Source organism: Fundulus heteroclitus, chromosome 4 (genome assembly GCF_011125445.2).
Source record: "Fundulus heteroclitus isolate FHET01 chromosome 4, MU-UCD_Fhet_4.1, whole genome shotgun sequence".
In the NCBI taxonomy this organism is placed as follows: Eukaryota; Metazoa; Chordata; class Actinopteri; order Cyprinodontiformes; family Fundulidae; genus Fundulus; species Fundulus heteroclitus.
Genome location: NC_046364.1, coordinates 9446512 through 9464894, shown reverse-complemented (window position 1 = coordinate 9464894; position 18383 = coordinate 9446512). Strand labels below are relative to the sequence as shown.

At 38.0% G+C, this 18383-nt stretch overlaps 1 protein-coding gene across 6 annotated transcripts in view; it reads right to left on the bottom strand.

Moving 5' to 3' along the window:
* LOC105930155 (protein mono-ADP-ribosyltransferase PARP6) overlaps positions 1-18383 on the bottom strand; it is a 36058-nt gene that overhangs the window by 15414 nt on the left and 2261 nt on the right. For 2 of the 6 annotated variants that reach the window (XM_012868190.3, XM_036136030.1), the window contains exons 1-10: positions 17157-17518; positions 13903-14072; positions 13378-13455; positions 7015-7124; positions 6747-6807; positions 6470-6560; positions 6216-6282; positions 3205-3354; positions 713-863; positions 335-466 (exon numbers count right to left, since the gene is read on the bottom strand). In XM_012868190.3, the coding sequence (XP_012723644.1) occupies positions 335-466; positions 713-863; positions 3205-3354; positions 6216-6282; positions 6470-6560; positions 6747-6807; positions 7015-7124; positions 13378-13455; positions 13903-13905 (843 nt within the window). In that variant the 5' untranslated portion in view covers positions 13906-14072; positions 17157-17518. Of the gene's footprint in view, positions 1-334; positions 467-712; positions 864-3204; positions 3355-6215; positions 6283-6469; positions 6561-6746; positions 6808-7014; positions 7125-13377; positions 13456-13902; positions 14073-17156; positions 17519-18383 lie in introns of those variants that run through there. The other 4 variants (XM_021319345.2, XM_012868193.3, XM_012868191.3 and 1 more) reach the window with 4 other exon arrangements.

Here is an 18383-nt window from a genome sequence, read left to right as displayed (position 1 = left end):
TGTTATAATGGTTAAGTCAAAATTCAGACCTAAATGTAACTCAGACTTTGTGGCGGAGGCTTGTAAAATGCTGTTCACAGACACTCCCCATCCAGAAGAAGAATAGGCTAAATATTCAGTCAGCCGACGTGCAAAGCCAGTAGACAAGATCCGAAAACGTTTTAAATGTAACAAAAAGTGGTTCTACGAGGTACCGACTTTGCTTAAAACTCATATTTTGCTCCTTAGTGACTGGCCAAGCGCCACAGAATTGTTTCATAAGCAATACCTCAAAACTGAAACAGAGAGTATAAATGTTTTTTATCTGTGAAGCAAAGATTGCTTCGGATCTCACCTGCACTAAGAAGCCATACTCCAACGTAGGGATGTTCTTGCAATGGCCGCCGGCCTGGGATGAAAAAAACAATTCAATCAGCTGCCTCGTGGTAATCTGCGCTGGGGCCCTGGCCGCCGGGACAGCTACAGTCTGATGGGTCAAGTGAAGACAAAGCATTATGGGAGAGGGCACACCAGCTATGTATCGGTAAGGGTGGGGGTAAAGCTCAGGTGAAACAATGCAGGTGACATATGGACGGAGACAAGGGTGTGAGTGGATCACAGTGGATTGAAACAGAAAGGTTTAAATGCAGCAATAACAACAAACAGTATAATTTTTTTTAAAAATTCAAAATAACAGAAGTCTAGGTGGTGACAAGTCCAGAAGGACTCTAACCTGGCTGTTTGGTGGATAGCTAAAGAGCTCCCCTTTAGGGTTCTTCATTGTACAGGAGATGGAGCGGTTCATCAGGCGGGTCACTCTCAGCTCAGGCACACTCAGCTTCCCTTTTAGAACTGTGTCTTGGATCAGGGGGAAACTTGGAGACCTAAAAAGACCAAAAACATCATTTGGATTAAACCATTCTGGTCACAAAGTCCTCTTCTCTGTAATTGTTAACACACATAACAGTACATCTCAATAAATTTTAATTTAATACGTTAGTTTGCTTTGGTAATTAAATTCAAGTTAAATTTATAATATATAGACTTATTACACACAGAATTATATATTTCAAGCGCTTGTTTTAATTTTGACCACGATGGCTTACACCTAATGTAAACCTAAAATGCAGTTCTCTGAAAATCTGAATATTACGATTAAAGAAGTTTACAGCCCTGTACAGTTTTTGCACTCAATACTTTGCATGGAGGCGATCAGCATGTGGAACTGCTGACTTGTTAAGGCAGCCCAGCTGGTTTTATTGGCATCCTTCAGCTCATCTGTAAGTTGGCTCCAGTGTCTCTCATCTTCCTCTTGACAACACTCCACAGATCCTCGATGTAGTTTAGGTCAGGCAAGTGTGATTGCCGATCAAGAAAAGTGATACCATTTTCATTAAACCAGGTATTGGTACGTTTGTCAGTGTGGACAGGAGCCGAGTCCTGCTAGATAATAATGATGATGATGAAGATGATGATGATGATGATATCAGCATCTCCACATAGCTTCTCAGGAGAGGGAAGCATAAAGTCATCTAAAATGTCCTGGTGGCCGACTATGCTACCCTGGATTTCCCTGAAGAAAAGTATATGTTCATCTGAAAAGGTGAAAAGGCCAGCGGGAGCCAGCAAAACCAGAAGACAGAAAGGATTTTAGGCGTTTCATTATTAGAATAAACCTTGATTCTCTCAAGATTTTTTAAACAACCAAGAATCCTGTAGGTTTATATTTTCAACTACCTTTATACCAAAACATTTTGGTTATGTTTAAATATCCTTTTTGAAGCACATACAAAATTTACTATCTCCTAAAGGTTTTTCCCTATATGATTTTTTTTAAATGAGGCAATCAAAAGCGAACACTTTAAAGGACAAAAAAAAAAAAGCATATTAACGAGCATAAATGAATGAATGTTCTAACTCATGGAAGCTTGCCCTTTTGTGTCTTCAAATTGTACAAAAACATATTGTGCCTATAAAACTGTATTTAATTCCTGTATTCCCGACGCTCTTACTACCACAGATTTCAGCCAGCACCCAGGAAATAGCCAGCTACTTTTATGGCTTAGCATCGTTGTGGTGGGTGTCAGTGACTGCCTGCTGAACAACTGTGACGTGTCGGATCCATCATTGTGTAGGCACTAGCATGATGTATGATTTCTGTTATTATAATTCCTTTGTACTGATCTGATCTAATATTAGTAACAACGGTTATATGAATAACAAATTTTCTGATCAACTAATAATGTATTTTTTCTGATAAACTAGTAGTTTTTTTAAACTACTTTAAGCCATAATCAACAAAATGTATAGAAATACAGTAAATATCTAAAATATATTACTTTGTGTGTAATGAATCTAGATAATACATAAGTTTCCATTTTTGAACAGAATTATTGAAATACCTTTACATTTAGATGATTTTTTTATACTTTTCTACTGACCTGTGGCAGGCGTCCTCTTTAGAGCAGAAACCTTTTACCTTTAAAGCTAGAAGCACACATGTATCTGTTGTTGGGTTTTTTCTAAATATAACTAACAGCTAAATTCCTTGTACCTGTGGGATTTTTGGGTTGCATTTTGCTGCTCATGTCTCTCAGTCTACACTAAAAGTGGACACGACAATGAAAACTGAAATGGCTTTGGACAGTAGCTCCAGTCACTAACTGTTAGAGTACAAGGAGCAGTGTTCACTTCTGCCATTACTCCCATGTAGCCCCTTGACGTGAGACTGCTGTCAAGCCATTACGATGTCAGGAAAGCCTAGTTAGTGAAGCTGGCCACAACCAAGTGGGTCAGTATTCAATCTCTGTGCACTCATACCTGTCAGAAGAATCTGAGACCTGGAGAGTGGCAGAGAGGAGTGTTTCCTTCCTTCCCACGGCAACTTTTGTCAGGTTTTGAATTAAAGTCAGGGCTCAGGGTGCTGTGTCGACTTTTTCTTTCCCCCGCTTGTCTTATTTGCTACAGTTTACTTTTGGAAGACAAGCTTTTCACAAATGATGTACATCTTCATCACCCTATTATTTTTGGAAATAACATTGCTTGTGTCAGCTCTTTAGGGCTTTTTGTCAATGTGGTGACTGGATTTTTCAAATTCTTTAAACTTCACAGTCACTTTACAGAATCCCTTCAAATGAAATATATACACTGGCCTGCACAGCATTCATTAGCTTAATCCTGCATTGGTCAAACAATAGGTGTTTAGATACAGGAGGATACACTTACTTGGGAATTGGGGAGAAAATGCTGAGCCCAGCACGGAACTTCTTGATGGTCCCTCCAGCTTTGAACCAGCTATGCCTCTTTTCTTGTTGGGCCTTGAGGAACTCATTACTGAGGTGCTTCCACTGCTGTGAGGTGAATGTGCTCAGGATCCTGCCACATTACACAATGCCGTTAGTGAATCTGCTTTGTGCAAGATCATACTTATAATGCAATATACACAATAAAGGACATCATATGAAAAATAATGTACACAAAATTTACAACATTGACAGTATACTCAGTGCCTTGCAAAACACCCATACTCCTTTAACTTTTTGGGATTTTGTCGTGTTACAACCATAAACTTACGTGTATTTCATTAGGATTTTATGTGATAGAGCAGCAACACAAAGAAGCATATAATACACAGCGGTCATGTGAATCCCTCATGGATTTGTTGAAGAATTTTAGTGAACAAACAGCATCAAAAACACACATCTCAGAATTAAAAAAAATATATCAAAAATATGAAGAAGTTAAAAGCTTAATATTTACTATTCAGTTACAAAACAAAACCCAAAAATTTGAACATCTCTCAAATGTGAGAAAAAAAGTGAGCTATATATATATATATATATATATATATATATATATATATATATATATATATATATATATATATATATATATATATATATATATATATATATATATATATATATATATATACCCATGGTAGCTCTGCAAAACCTGTACAGATCCAGGATTCATGTATGAAGACATGTTTACAACTCATCAATTGTTCCACAAATCTGGCCTTTTCAAAATAGAAGAAAAAGGTAATTAAAAGTCTTGTTTGCAGGACTGTTTGTAAGCCAACATGTGGAAGAAGGTGCTCCGACCAGATGCTACCAAAATTAAACTTCAGGTCTACTTGCAAAATGCAACTAGTGGTGGAAAAACACTGGCATCATCCCGGACAAATTGTCCCGATGGTAACATGTGGTAGCAGTAGCAACATGCAGTGAGGATGTTTTTCTTTAGTAGGGACAGGGAAACAAGTCAGGGATAAAGGGGACTAGATAAATAAATCCTAGAAGAACAGCAACAACACAATAACCCTAAAAAAAAAAAACATCTGGAACTATGATGGAATAGTTTAGATTACAGCACTTTCATAATGGCCTTGTGAATATGTGGCATGAAGTGATGTTCAGACATTCTTTGTCTAGGGCGCCACCTGCTGGAGGATAAAACTCCAAAAGCTGACACCCAGAACCAAAAAGAAGATTAAATTAAATTAACAATAGGGCACCCTTTGCTCACATTCTGTATTGCAAATATTAATTCATAAAATATGAACAACCATAACCCCTGTACCTCTGTTGTTTCTCATCATTTGATAGACCTCCCACTAACTAAATTTGTGGAAACCTGAACTTCCCAATCAATGAACCACAGTCAGATGATCCTAAGTAAGTTGATAAATGCATGTTTAAGTGAGTCCACTTTAAGGTATTCTCTTAAGAGTATCTTATGTCTTGGATATTGTCTCACTGTAAACGCTAACCTTTCTAATATGTATCTTAAGTCACAGTTTAGCTAAATAGTGTTAGCACACAAAGCTGTTGTTACAAGCTGAAGTTAACGTGGGATCTAGCGTTTGGATTAACTGTTTCAGTGTTTATGTCTTGTTTTTTATCTGAAACAGCTGAGAACTGGTGTTTGGATAATCCAACAACCAGCTCAATAGTTGTTGGACTGTTTTTATAGGCCAAGAAGAGGTAATAAAAAGAAGGTAATCATTGTTTTTTTTAAAAGAACATAAAAATATTTTTCTTCATAGAAAGCCTAATCATAATGTGCACTCTCTTAGTGCCCAGACAGAAAAGGTTTTATCATTTTAACCTAATGTGTTAAGAGTGAACTGAGCATTAGTATCTGCTTAGTTTTACTTTCTATCTTAATTCCTTTTACATAAAAATGTGTCTGCAAATGGGGGAAGAAATTGAACTCCGTACAGATGTTTTAAATGACTCAAAATAGAGCTTTTCACCTTCTCTCTTATGTGTCAACTAAACTATACATTTTATTAAATAATCTGAAGTTTTAGTCATCTTTAGGTTCTTAATAACGCTATGGTGGTTATTGTAGCTGCAATGTAACCATATAAGTACAGCGCAACTTCTTTTATTTTATGACTCTATAATCTCAAAGCAATAACTTGTTCTGTCTGGTATAGCTACATGTTTTGTGTATACTGTTCAATAACAGGTAAATCTCAGCTATATCCTTACTGTTCAGATTCACTGACGCACATTTGTGCACACATGGAGGCTCCAAATCCTTATTTTTACTGTGCCTATGAAGTATCTAAAGTTTTAATCCTTTTAAACCTCCATAGTGGGATAAAATATTGCAAACCATAGGCTCCACATAAATTCTAATATTTACTTTAAAAAAAGACTGTATAACTTTAAGAATACAAACATATATAATTAAAACCTATTTTACGTGCGTCTATCATATGGTAAAAGTAGTATGAACTTTACACAGGTAACACAGACTGCAACCATCAATATGTATTAACATTTTCTACAGGAAAAAAAAACTTGGAATAGGTTATCAATATAGCTTAACCTTTACCAGTGGAACCATAATCTCACCTCCAGCACTGAAATGGCCGTAGCTCTGAAACAGACTGAGTTTGAGCTATTTTACAAAGACGATTGGGCAAAACCTTTAGTCTCTAGATGTGCAAACCCGGCAGAGACTCAACCCAAAAGACTTTTCCATTTCTAAAAAGGGAATACAAATTCTTGCCACTTTTTACTTGTAAAAAAAGAGAAAACCCAAGTATCATTTCCTCTACTTCTCAATTGTGCTCCACGTTTTTTCCACCTATCACAGCGATTCTAATAAAATACACTCAGGTCTGTGGTTGTAACGTGACAAAATGTGAAAAAGTTCACGTGGTATGATCATGTTTACAAGGCTTTGTGCTAAATTTAATAAAGTATCTCCTCACTTACTTTTTGAGTTGCAGGCCCAGACTGAAGCCTTCTTTATTTGAAGGCTGAAACACTTCCACTGACGGCTCTGAATAAATAAAGATGACTAACATCATTAAAGAGTCGACAGAACGACACTCAAGCTCTTTTTATTTCTTCTTCCAATCTCCCACGTGTATGACACATATTGTACTCACCACCCACACTCAGTGAGGGGCATAAATATCTAATGTCCCTGCTAGAAAACCAACATCCACACTGGCATCTTTACTCACCGGGTCCATCGAGGTACTGAGAAAGAGAAAAGCGCAGTCTCAGAATAATGGGCTCTGTTCTGATGACTTTCCAGGCTGTTGCAACCTCCTCCTGAATGAGACACACACAACACACACACTGTTAGTAGCCTAATTAGGGCCATTTCTCATAGCATAAATATCTCATGAGCACCCGATGCATTATAAATGATGTGTTACTTTGCAAAATGTCAACGTTAGAACAGTAATGGGAAAAGTCAGAAGAGGTGTTTGCAGTGAGAAGAGAAAGCTGACTCACATCTAAGAAGCCGATGTTAATATGGAGATCGATGTCCACATCATCAATGGTTCCATACTCCCTGTGCAGGGATGCAGCAGCATATATAGTTAATCTGTCATGATTGATGGGAAACCTTAGGCTCTGACCAATTCTACTGATTACTCTCTCTGTGCAAGATGAATTGAGGTTATGTTTTTTTTTTTTTCTCCAGTTTCATTCAGGATAAATATCGGAGGCAAATTTTTACCTCAGGACAACTCTTTGAGTCTGTGCATCTGTGCCGTACCTGACTGAGATGGCACTGTCAGTGTAGATGTCTTTCACGGCCTCGATATCTGCATCTAGTTGAGGGTGGCGGTACAGGTCAGCAGCACAGCTCCCCTGCAACAAGCAGCACTGGTCACAGTTATAGCAGTGAATGAATTCTCAGTGGTTCCTGGCTGTTTTCACACCCACATATCCAACAGTACAAGCACATACATTACATGGCAAAGGTATTCCTACCCCCTTGAACTTTTTCAAATTTTTTTCTCCACAAACTACAACCATGAATACAAATAATTTAATTTGTGATAAACCAACTCAAGTGAAAGGGAAGGAAAATGCTACTGTTTTTAAAAATTCTTACAATAAAAACAAAATCTCAGAAATATGGTGTGCATATGTATTCAGGTCCTTTTGTCCTGATACGCCTAAATATCATCCAGTGCAGCAAATTCCCTGCATAATTTCCTTTAAGTTTAAATAAAGCTGTTTTGTGAAGGCCTTAGAGCTTTGTTAGAGAACGTTAGTGAATAGGCAGCTGCATTAAGACAAAGCAGGATATAAAACAATGTCCCAGGTTTTAGATATCTCAGAGAAGACTTCAATCCATCATTTGAACATGGACATTTCTCTCACTCTGCTGAGTTCTCCTACTGTTCTACAATTTTGCATTTTTTATGTTGTTTCAACTTCTAACTTTATGTTCTCTCTGTAATCTTTTTTCATAGTAGGTAGGTACATCTACCCTGGCATTCTGTTAACTGTGACATCATCCAGGGGGGCAGGTAATCTACCATTACCCTCTAGCATAGAAAAGATTCCTGGATCAATGTGTGCTTCTGAGCTTTTTTGTGTCTCTTTGTGTTCTCAAACCCCCAGTCGGTCGTGGCAGAAGGCCGTTCACACTGAGCCTGGTTGTGGTTCTGCTGGAGGTTTTCCTCCCTGTTAAAGGGGAGTTTTCCTCTCCACTGTCGCTTCATGCATGCTCAGTATGAGGGATTGCTGCAAAGCCATCAACAACGCAGATGACTGTCCACTGTGGCTCTACGCTCTTTCAGGAGGAGTGAATGCTGCTTGTCAAGACTTGGTGAAATCTTCTGGGTTTCCTTAGATAGGAAACTTTTTGACCAATCTGGATTGAATTTGACTTTGTAAAGTGCCTTGAGATGACATGTCTTGTGAATTGTTGGTGCAATATAAATAAAATTGAATTGAAATTGAAAAGGAGTACAACACAGCTGCAAAACTATCAAGACATGGCTGTCTATCTGACATAACAAGGTGAGCAAGAAGAGCACTAATCAGAGAAGCAAGCCAAGAGACCCAATGCAACTCTGGAAGACCTGCAGAGGTCCACATAGGACATGGCAGCTATTTATTGCACCGTCTACAAATCAGACTTTAGGAAAGAGTGGCTAGAAGTGAGACATAAGAAGTCCTGTTTGCAGTTTTGTCACAAGCCATGTATGGAACAGAGCAAACGGGAAGTACTTCCCGTGGTCAAACGAGACCAAAACTGTCTCCATGCAAAACACAATGTGGTGGAGCACCACCTTGGACACTCTGTGACCACAATGACAAATGGCAGCATCCTGCTGTGGGGACGTTTTTCTTCAAAAGGTAAAAAAAAAAAAACAGTCAGAATTGAAAAGATGTGCATCATGATCCGTTAACTTTGGGGTCGCTTCTGTTTGAGTATTGTATTTTTGTTCCAATATCACCTCATTACTGTATGTAGTTAATTTTTTTTTTTTGTTGTTGGTTATTTCTTAGTTCTCTCTTTAGCTCCTCAGTCTTGTTCCCCAGTAAAGCTGCAATCATTCTGCTGATAGCACTCACATGATTTGCATGTCACAAATCCCACCCCCACATTATTAAGCTCTCTGGTTCTACTCTTGTTCTTCCCCTGGTCTGTGATGATTTTCCTCATGTCTAGTTTGTAGCCTCTCCAGATTACACATCATTAAAGCGTCGCTCCATCTGTCAATGTCCTATTTGCATTTGGGTCCCCATCATTCCCAAAAACATGTCAATAAAGGTTAGGATAAATGCAGTAAAATTTTGAAAGAAACATTTTAGAGGCTGCTAAAGACATAAGGCTGAGGCGGAGGTTAATTTTCCAGCAAGCTAACCACCCTGAACATACAGTCAGAACTACAATGGAATGGTTTAAAGTGCCTTCATGTGTTAAATTGGTCTAGTAAGAAAGCATGCCTGGCCTAAACTCAGGTGAGAAGGTGCTGTAACGCTTGTACCTGTTCACAGGTGTTACCTATTCAACCTGACTAAGCTTGATCTATTTTACAAGTGGTAAAAAGGGATCAGACTCTGAATGTGCAAAGATAGAAGAAATATTCTCCCAAAACCTTGCAGCTGTAATTGCAGCAAAATATGGTTTCATGAATTTTAACTCTGGGGGCTGAATGCAAATTAACATCACATATTTGAGTTTATTTAGATAAAAAATATATATAATTTTCCTTTCACTTCACAATAATGCATTGCTTTGAATTGCTCTATCACATAAAATCCCAACGTTTTATGATAAAATGCGTAGATGTTTGTGTTTATAATGTGAATAAAATGGTAAAAAGTTCAAGGGGTATTAATAGTTTTACAAGAGAATGTAGATTCAAACACCCAACAAGATCAAGATTGTCTAACATAAAAGTGAATATCATAATAGACATTATACAACTGAACAGTTACTGTATGCATTACTTTAACTATGTTTTAGAACTTTTGTTACTAGCGGAATATTTTTTAACTACTTCTTGTTCTTATTTCAAAGTATTTAATTAGTGTTTTTTTTCTTTGGTTTTTATTTTTTTTGGCGGGGGGGATGTTTGGTTACCACTGGATAATTTGGTTTTTGATCTGTTCTGACACAAAGTTGCCCAAAAAGTCTTTCATGCTTGTGTCTGGTGTCTTGAAGTCAAGCTCTCATCTTCTTAGCTCAGTGTGAGCGGCACAGTTACATCCTTATCTTAGCTGCTCTCCTTTCATGTACTTTGACTTCGTTGAAATGAGCTGTACTGGATTTACATTTCAATCAAGAGACTTGGAAGATAACAGTAAAAAAGGAAAACTCTCAGATTAGGATCTTAGGTGGAATTACACTTTATGAGATAAAGATGATGAATTTCATGATAGCATTGGAAATTAATCTGGCACTGTCTGCACAGCGAAATATGCTGTAAACAAGACATTTTGCGTTCACTATCAGATCTTAAGATGTAAGTTTGAAGTAATTTAAAATGTGACCATTCATTTTTTTTTCATGTTTATATTCTTAAGATAAAAAAGTTCTGCATCAGAGATATAGGAAAATGTTTTCCATGCTCAGTTGAGCGTCATGATGGAAATGTCAGATTGATAGTCACTGTTCTATGCAGTTCCACAGCAAAGTAATCCACCATTGACAACATTTAAATTTAGTCTGAATATTTTAAAAGACGTTTGCACCAACGCTCACTGCTACAATAACAGTGAAAGAAAAAGTAGTTGTATGTCCTCGATGAAATCTATTGTTGGCAACTGTTGGAAATTACTTTTGACTGGCGAGCAACAGTACCAATGGTTTTCTCTTTACAAGAAACTGCTGATACTGTCTTTGGTTCAGGAGTCTCGTGAATCTCTGTTGTTATCCCTGTTGCTGGACACACTTTTTCCTTTAAATAATATTTACAATGATATGCTTGGACACAGGATATCTGTGTGAAAAGCTATCTGCTTTAATTAATATTGGTGGCCTGCCCTCCTGGTGGGAGGTGTCACTATAGTCAGCAGTCTTCTTCCTGATCGTGTAGTCCATAAATGATGCCATAACATTAACAAGTCTGTATTAAAATGTGTTTTATTGCCATTCTGTGAAATTATAGTTTTCTTAGAAACTGAATTGATTGTTTTCATCAGCTTTAAGTCATAATCATCAAAATTAACAGAAAATATCCTTGATATATATCACTGTATGTAAGAAATTCAGAAAGTAAATGAGTTTAACCTTTGAACAGAATTGCATAACATTAACTTGATGATATTCTAATTTACTGAGCTGTAACTGTAATGGCGATTTTTAATAATTACTTGATTTGGTTTTTATTTAAAATTATTTAGATTTTTTTGGTCAAGCTATAACAGTGACATATATTTGAAAATTTGTTTTCTTACAACTTGGGGAAGACTTAACTTAAACACACTTATTTTGTATATAGACCTAAACGTTGTCATAATCTTTTCTTGCAGTGTTTTTTTAGGCTTTATGAAGGTCCTTTTAAGTCCTTCTTAAGAATATTGGCTGCTTTTTGACCATTTCAGGCCATTCTCCTATTCTCTAAAATATAATTCAGACATTAAAAGGGATAAGGCAGCATTATACCAGCGCATGTAAAACAACTTGGCAGTAGACCAAATAAAAATCAGATCTACAACCACTTTGTCACTAGCAGCCTGGTGTTACGGCCCATTCCCAGTACATTTGACCCACATAAAAGTATTTTATCAAAAACAATGTATAATCCAAAGAATTGCAAGCTAAAAACTCACTTGTGAGAGATACTAAATCAAAAACATTCATTCCTCAGGTCATGCGTCAGATCTTTGCTGTAGTTGTGCTTTATCCTATTTGTAACTAAAAAATAAATTAATTAAACTGAATAACTGATAACTTGGTGGGGGCAATTGAAGTGCCCCCACCAAGTTATCGATTGCAGGTCTAAAACACAGGATGGGTTCTTTCTTGTTATTCTTGGATCTAAAAAGACAATGCGGTGCTGTCCTTGACTAAAAATGTGAGAAAGATGTAGAAAAAGAAAATTTTCTGATTGTCTGTATCATTAAAGCGCAGCTGAGGTTCAAATGCTAAATTTGTCAAGGCAGCCATTGGCAGCCATTTTTACAATTTTACAATACATGGAAAAATTCAGGATGAGTACGTCATCAAAAGCAAATCTCTGCTATATTGTTTTAGTTAGCTGTAAAGTGAATAGATTTTTGTATTTTATTTTATCATTATATATATTGGGTATGTTTGCTGTTTTGTTTGTTTTTGTATGATTTTTTTATGTTTTATGTGGGGGTTTTGTATATTAAAATGAACAGCATTGTATAGAACATTAATGCGGTAAAGAATGTGCTGTTGAAAATTAATAAATAAAGTTAATAATAAGGGCCCGGCAAAGTAGAGCAATAACCCAATCTCAATGTCCAACTTAAAACTTGTTAGGGGATCGGTGTGGAATCATTTGAAGGCCTGAGTTATGACTTTTGAGGTTAATGGAACGTGGTACTGTTGATGTGGTCTACGCTTCTTCAATTTTCCACTTCACTCATTTCATAACTGTTTAAGCACACAATACCCAAGGCAAGGGCTGGTTATGGGTATCATAACTGGTATTATCTAAACCACGAATGTCTGTTTAAAGTCATTTTAAAGAGATGGCAGAGAAAATTCCAGAGTCACCAGAGATTTCCCTGCTTGTGTAAAGCGAAGAGTGTGGCAGCACTGCACATTCCCCATTTGTTGCTCTGTACCACTGGTCAGCTCGTTAAAAAGAGGCTTACAAGAAACGACAACTTGGCTCTTAGGAAATATTAGGTATTATTCCTGAGAGTCCTTGCATAGAAACTAAGGTAACAATGAGATGTATTGTATGTCTGTTAAGTAGCCTACAGCAGACACATAGTCCAACTAATAATCAACCAGCCAATACCTTGTTTTAACGATGATACTCTATGAAGGGCAACATTGCAATATTCTGTCCATTAATCACTTACTCCAACTACTCAGTGTGTTTTTTCTGCATCTGGCTGGCCATGAATCAAATAGCAATGAATGTTATAGATAACAGTAGAACTTGTAATATCCATAACTATCTTAACACAGCATGTATATAAACACATATCACTACATCATTTTTAAAATAATTATTTATTTTATTTAAGCAGCAGTTAAAGAAAATTGGCTGTTAGAAGATGTTATACTGTTTGATTAATTTTCGGTGGGAATACAGTGAAAGTGCAGTTTTTTGCACACATGGTCAATAAATTGTGAGAATATTATTCCAGCCAGGTCTTAAAAGCTTCCCTGTTGTCCTGGTAAGGTGTAAATACAAAATCAAACAGACTAGAGTCTAAAGAACAACTTTGAAAGATCTGCAGAAAAGCTGGGGAACTCTACTTATAACGATAATGCGTCCTGGTAACTCAAATGGACTATATAGAATTGTCAAATTTTATTTAAATTGTATCTATTAAATGTTACTACAATGCCCTTTGAAAACAAGTATGTATTAAGGATATAGCGGTGGCAGGAACATAAAAAGCCTATATGTGTTAACACCTTAACAAAACTCCTTAAACAGAGAAGTAATGAATCCTTATCTACCTGGATTCCATAAAGGAACTGTTCAGATTCGTTCTCTCCATCCGACTCCTCGTCTGTCCAACACTGGCCTTTGATGTCCTGTGGGCCCACGCATTGTGAAAACATCATTATAGTAGAGAGGAAGGGAAATACAGCCTCTTTGTATCATCCTTTCATCTCCCTATTTAGCCTTCAATTCAAGGGCTTCAAAACATTGCTTTATATAGCATCTCAGGGAGGAGACGCAGAACATCCACTGACATCTTCCATCATAAGAATACCTAACTGAGAATGACAGGGGTGACTTTTAAAATATGAAAAGGGACATGTCAAAGCAGGACAGTTTCAGCTCATGAAACCTGCACTATTTTAAAACAAGCTAAAATAATCAGAATGTCAAAAGAATGGCAGCTAATCTGCATGCAGCACTAAAACATTATTAAATCTCCTTCACAATTTTTATCTTAAATAAAGCGATGGCTCTGTGACATATTGCTTTATCAGATTCACTGATTACACACACCAATAGGATCCCAGCTGTCTTACCATTGGATCGGCTGTTCATAGGGCTCTCTCAGACAGGTTTAGGCCTCTGATTACTGCCAAACATGGCAGCCTATCTCCAGGTGAAAGGAGCAAGAACAGAAAGAAAAAAAAACAACGCAGGGCTTTGTCTGACCGTCCGTCCCTTTTTGCACTCCTCTGAATGCCACAGCCTTGGAAAAAATTGGGGTGGGGAAAAAGAAAATTAGAAAATCAGAGAAGGAATAAAACATGCAACAGAGGCGCTACCGTTAGCGATGCCATGCTCAGTCAGTGGTGCCCTCCTCCTTTTTTTGTTTAAATCGTCTGCACTTCACCTTGCCATGTATCCTAGCAACAGCCATTTCTGCCTCCTTTCAGAGTGGCATTAATCACTGTTGAGAGAAAGTGTGTGGGAGATATGTGCTGTACGTTCAGTACCCTCTATGTCTCTGCTTCTTTGTTTATGTTTTGTTCCAGGATCCTAGTCTATTAATACTAAAGAACAAGAGGTTAGTAGATTTTTTTTTTCCCATTAGAGACGCAGTAGGAAGAAACACTGACATCACTACAAGAGTGGTAAATAAATGAAAGAAAGATAGTGACATATGAAGAACCCATTGTTTCTACTGCTTGTTGGCATAAATATCTGTCAAAAGTGAATAATGATAAAGAGATTTCTATGGTATTTCTACTGTTTTTGAAACAGACCAGGACATAAATAGCTTTTAAATCCCATCATTGACATGGAAAAAGTTAAAAAGCAAACTATATATTAGGGATGGGCAATTAGTACACCGTTTACAGAAATATCAATTTAAAAATTATTTGTCCTGTATTATTAGCAATAAACTCAAAAGACCATTAGTATGGTTGGGAATTGTCCTGCTTTCGAGTTATTTTCTTTCATAAAATCATTAATAAAGGTTCCATTAATTTACGCCTCAAGATATGGCTGTATACAAATAATTAATGTACTGTTTAGCAGCATGAAATATGTCCACAGTCATTATGAACATGCTAAATTGGGTCTCCATTTCCCAAGCTAATGCTAAAGTTAAAAATTCTGCTAATGTTAAAACTTCAATCTCCATTCATTTTGCTGTGTTTACTACTGAGCTTGTTTTGTTCGCATGGCTATCGGTGGTAGCATGCCGCTGGTGCTCATATACACATTAATATTTGTATAAATGGTACTTAAAGGGACATATGGGACTTAGAAGGGTTGATAAGCAGTCCTGCAGCTACTTTCTTTGTTTTCAGATGAACCGCTAACTCCATATGTGACATCATCACGCCTGCTGCTGTCGCCCAAACTATGAGTCTATTTCTGCTTGAAGCCACCATCTTAGCAGTCCTCCGCTCCCTGTGATGGCGAGTTGAAACAAGCCAAGCCAACTTTATTCATAAGCACTTTAAAAGCAGCACAACTCACCAAGGTGCTGAACACAGATCGTATACAAGCATTAAAACATGCTAATATAAGAACACACATAAAAGATGTTATAAAGCAACTCAAACTGAAAATTAACAAATAAAGAATTGTTTTTACATTAACTTGAAATAAAATAGGTTCTCCATTTTCAACTTGGGTGTTAGTGACAATAGGTTTTATGTGCTGAGCCAGAGGGCCAAGTTCTACAGAGGACAACCCACTGGACACCCTTCACCGTAAAAACACCTCTGCCTTTCTGTCGTTAAAACTGAGAAAGTTCAAATACATCCCGGTTGTTATTTCTTCAATGTACTCTAACAATGACTGCATGGAGTGGGAGTCCTCTCTTTTAAGGAGAAAATAAACTCTGGCCCAACCCTCAACCCCAAGAATGACAGAAATAACAAAACTTTAGCAGCTGCCAGTCATTTCGCTAACCCACACGTTCCTATTTTGTCTGTTCCTGCATCAATTTGGTGCCCTAATATTAACTGTTGTATTCATGTATTAAACATTGCCACATATGTATACTTTTCTTTGTAGTGAAGTATTTTGATGAAAAATGGAGATATCTGATCGTTAACTGCTCATATTGTATAAACCGCTCTTATGTACTGTATAATTGGATTTGATTGCATTTTCTGAACAGCTGGTATTAAACCATTTTTGCTTTTATTTGAAGTCTGTTTCATGCTTCGGCCCACTGAATTAGGTAAAATAAGAGAGATTTTGACCCCTGATCAAACCAAAAGTACCCAGAACAACCCTCTTGTTGGTGCATAATTTATTGGAAACATAATACCACCTTTCCTTACATTAGTCTATGAGTAGAATAATTAAAATGGTTGATTGTAAAAGCAGGTAGGAAATTCCCCTCTGGCAGATATGCGCTGATCCGTGGTCTATATGAAATCACCCGAGGCAGACTGCTCCATTTCATACCCAAAAAGATGAATAAGAAACGATCAAGAGCATAAAATGGCACAAGGTTTAAAAACACGCTGCAAGCCATAATTGCCATGTTTATGTTTAAAGGAATTTTGTAGAGAGGGTGAATACAAGGATTATTTCAGAAATTCTCTATTTCCACATGGATAAGGCCCATAATACTTAACGTTGATGCGTACCTAACTATCAATTTACCGCATTCATAACAGATCGGTTTTGGTACCCGGTGGGCAGGGGACCGAAACTGGCTCTGTCCCAGGGGCCCACATTCTCCTAAATCTGCCTCTGAGCATCACAATGCTCATATCAGTCCCTTTAGTCTAAGGCACGATAAAACTGCAGAACAGAGATTTGCAGAAACAAAACATGTGTAAACAAAGACTGTACAGCAACAGAGGTTTGCACTCCAGATGAGGAGGATGACTTATCAGATTTAGGTACACAGCAGTAAGGAAGGTGAATTCCCGTATTTCTTTATACATTTCACTGACCAAAAATATGCTTAAATGCTCTTGCTTCAGTAGAGTGCGCTAAACGGTTATTTCCTTTCCATGCAGTCTAGCCCTGCAGAACCCCGCTCAGGTCCATCCTCAGCTCCGATCCATTTTCCATGTCCTCAAGCCTGCTCCTCGCGTTTCCATCTCGGTCCCGCTCACCCCCGCACTCCCTGCCATTTCCTTGGCCTCTGTCGTCTCACATACCAATAGAGTCGCCAGCAAAATGAGCCCACCCACCCTCTGACAGTGCGCACATACACACGCAAACATTCGCCGCCATCGTCTCCCCTTCCCTCCTTCTCTTCAGATAGCAGTTTAGCCCCAACACAGATGCGCCCGGGCGGATTTACCCACACCCCCCCTTCCCCTCCGATCCGGACTCATCCATCCACACTTACCTCCTCAGAGGATGGAGACTGGGATGCTGTCCTTGCCTCAGCTGCTTCTTTCCTCTTAAAGGGCACACCTGCCCCCCTCTCTCTCTCTCACTCTCTCTCTCTCTCTCTCTCTCTGGTTCTTCCTTTGTCAGTGGCCGTTTTCCACTGAAATGACAGATGACAAAAGAACCATCAAAAAAAAAAAAAAGAAATACAGAGGCGGAGAAAAACGAGCGCAGCAATCACAGTTCTGGACGGTCTGTTTCTGGATGCGTGTTGTGCGTGCCTGCAAGCGCGCCAGCTGGTGCGTGTGTGCGTGCGAGTCTGTGTGTTTATCTATTGCAGATCTCTGCTGCTACTGCTCTCTTATATTTTGCCTGACAACACTGGGGGTTGGGGGGGGGGGGGGGGTCTGGGCATGCTCAGTGAGACAAGCCAGTCAGTCATGTGACTCGCAGCTGACTGCACTGCTGGTGAGAAATTGGAGAGAAAGATGTGTCTGATCTGTGCGTGCTTCTGATGTTGTGTTTGTGCGCTGTGTGAGAACGCGTGAGTAATGTCGCGGTTGCGTAAGTCAGGTCTATTAATGCAACACAGTGGTCTGGATGCAGATTTTAGTTGATGTGTGCAATGTCGGCCACGTTTGTTGGCACTCATAGTGAATATGAGTAAAAAGCCTTGAAATGAATTCAGCTTTTATTACAGTAGCAAAATTTCCCAATGAAAACATACAAATTAATATCCTTACATTTGTGTACATTTATTTAGTGGGGAAATCTTATTTATCATTTGTCCCACAATGTCTACCCCTGCTTTTAACACGTACAACCCTCTTTTACCATTAGCACAATAAGAAGGGGCAAACTGAAATTTGATTATTTATTTTTTTAACCATCCCTCTACCCCCAAAACCTCTGGATCATCCGGGGTAATGAGTTGTCTATTATGCGCTCTTTTCAGCTCAGTCCACAGATTTGAGACATCCATGGCTGAGATGGATGTGTCTGATGAACCATTTCTATATTGGTGTAATTCAATGTTTAGTGTTTAGTTTAACCAGAAGAGCTTACCCATTATTTTTCAATCAAAAATCTCCTTATATTTCAAAGAGTCTAGGATGCTATGGATTTTAACAAGGTTCAATTTGGAGGACAAAAAGTCCCACGGCATCATATGTCCTTCATCATGCTTAACAGTGGGTACAGGATGTTTCTCCACATATTCATTCTTCCTTAAAGCTAAATGTAA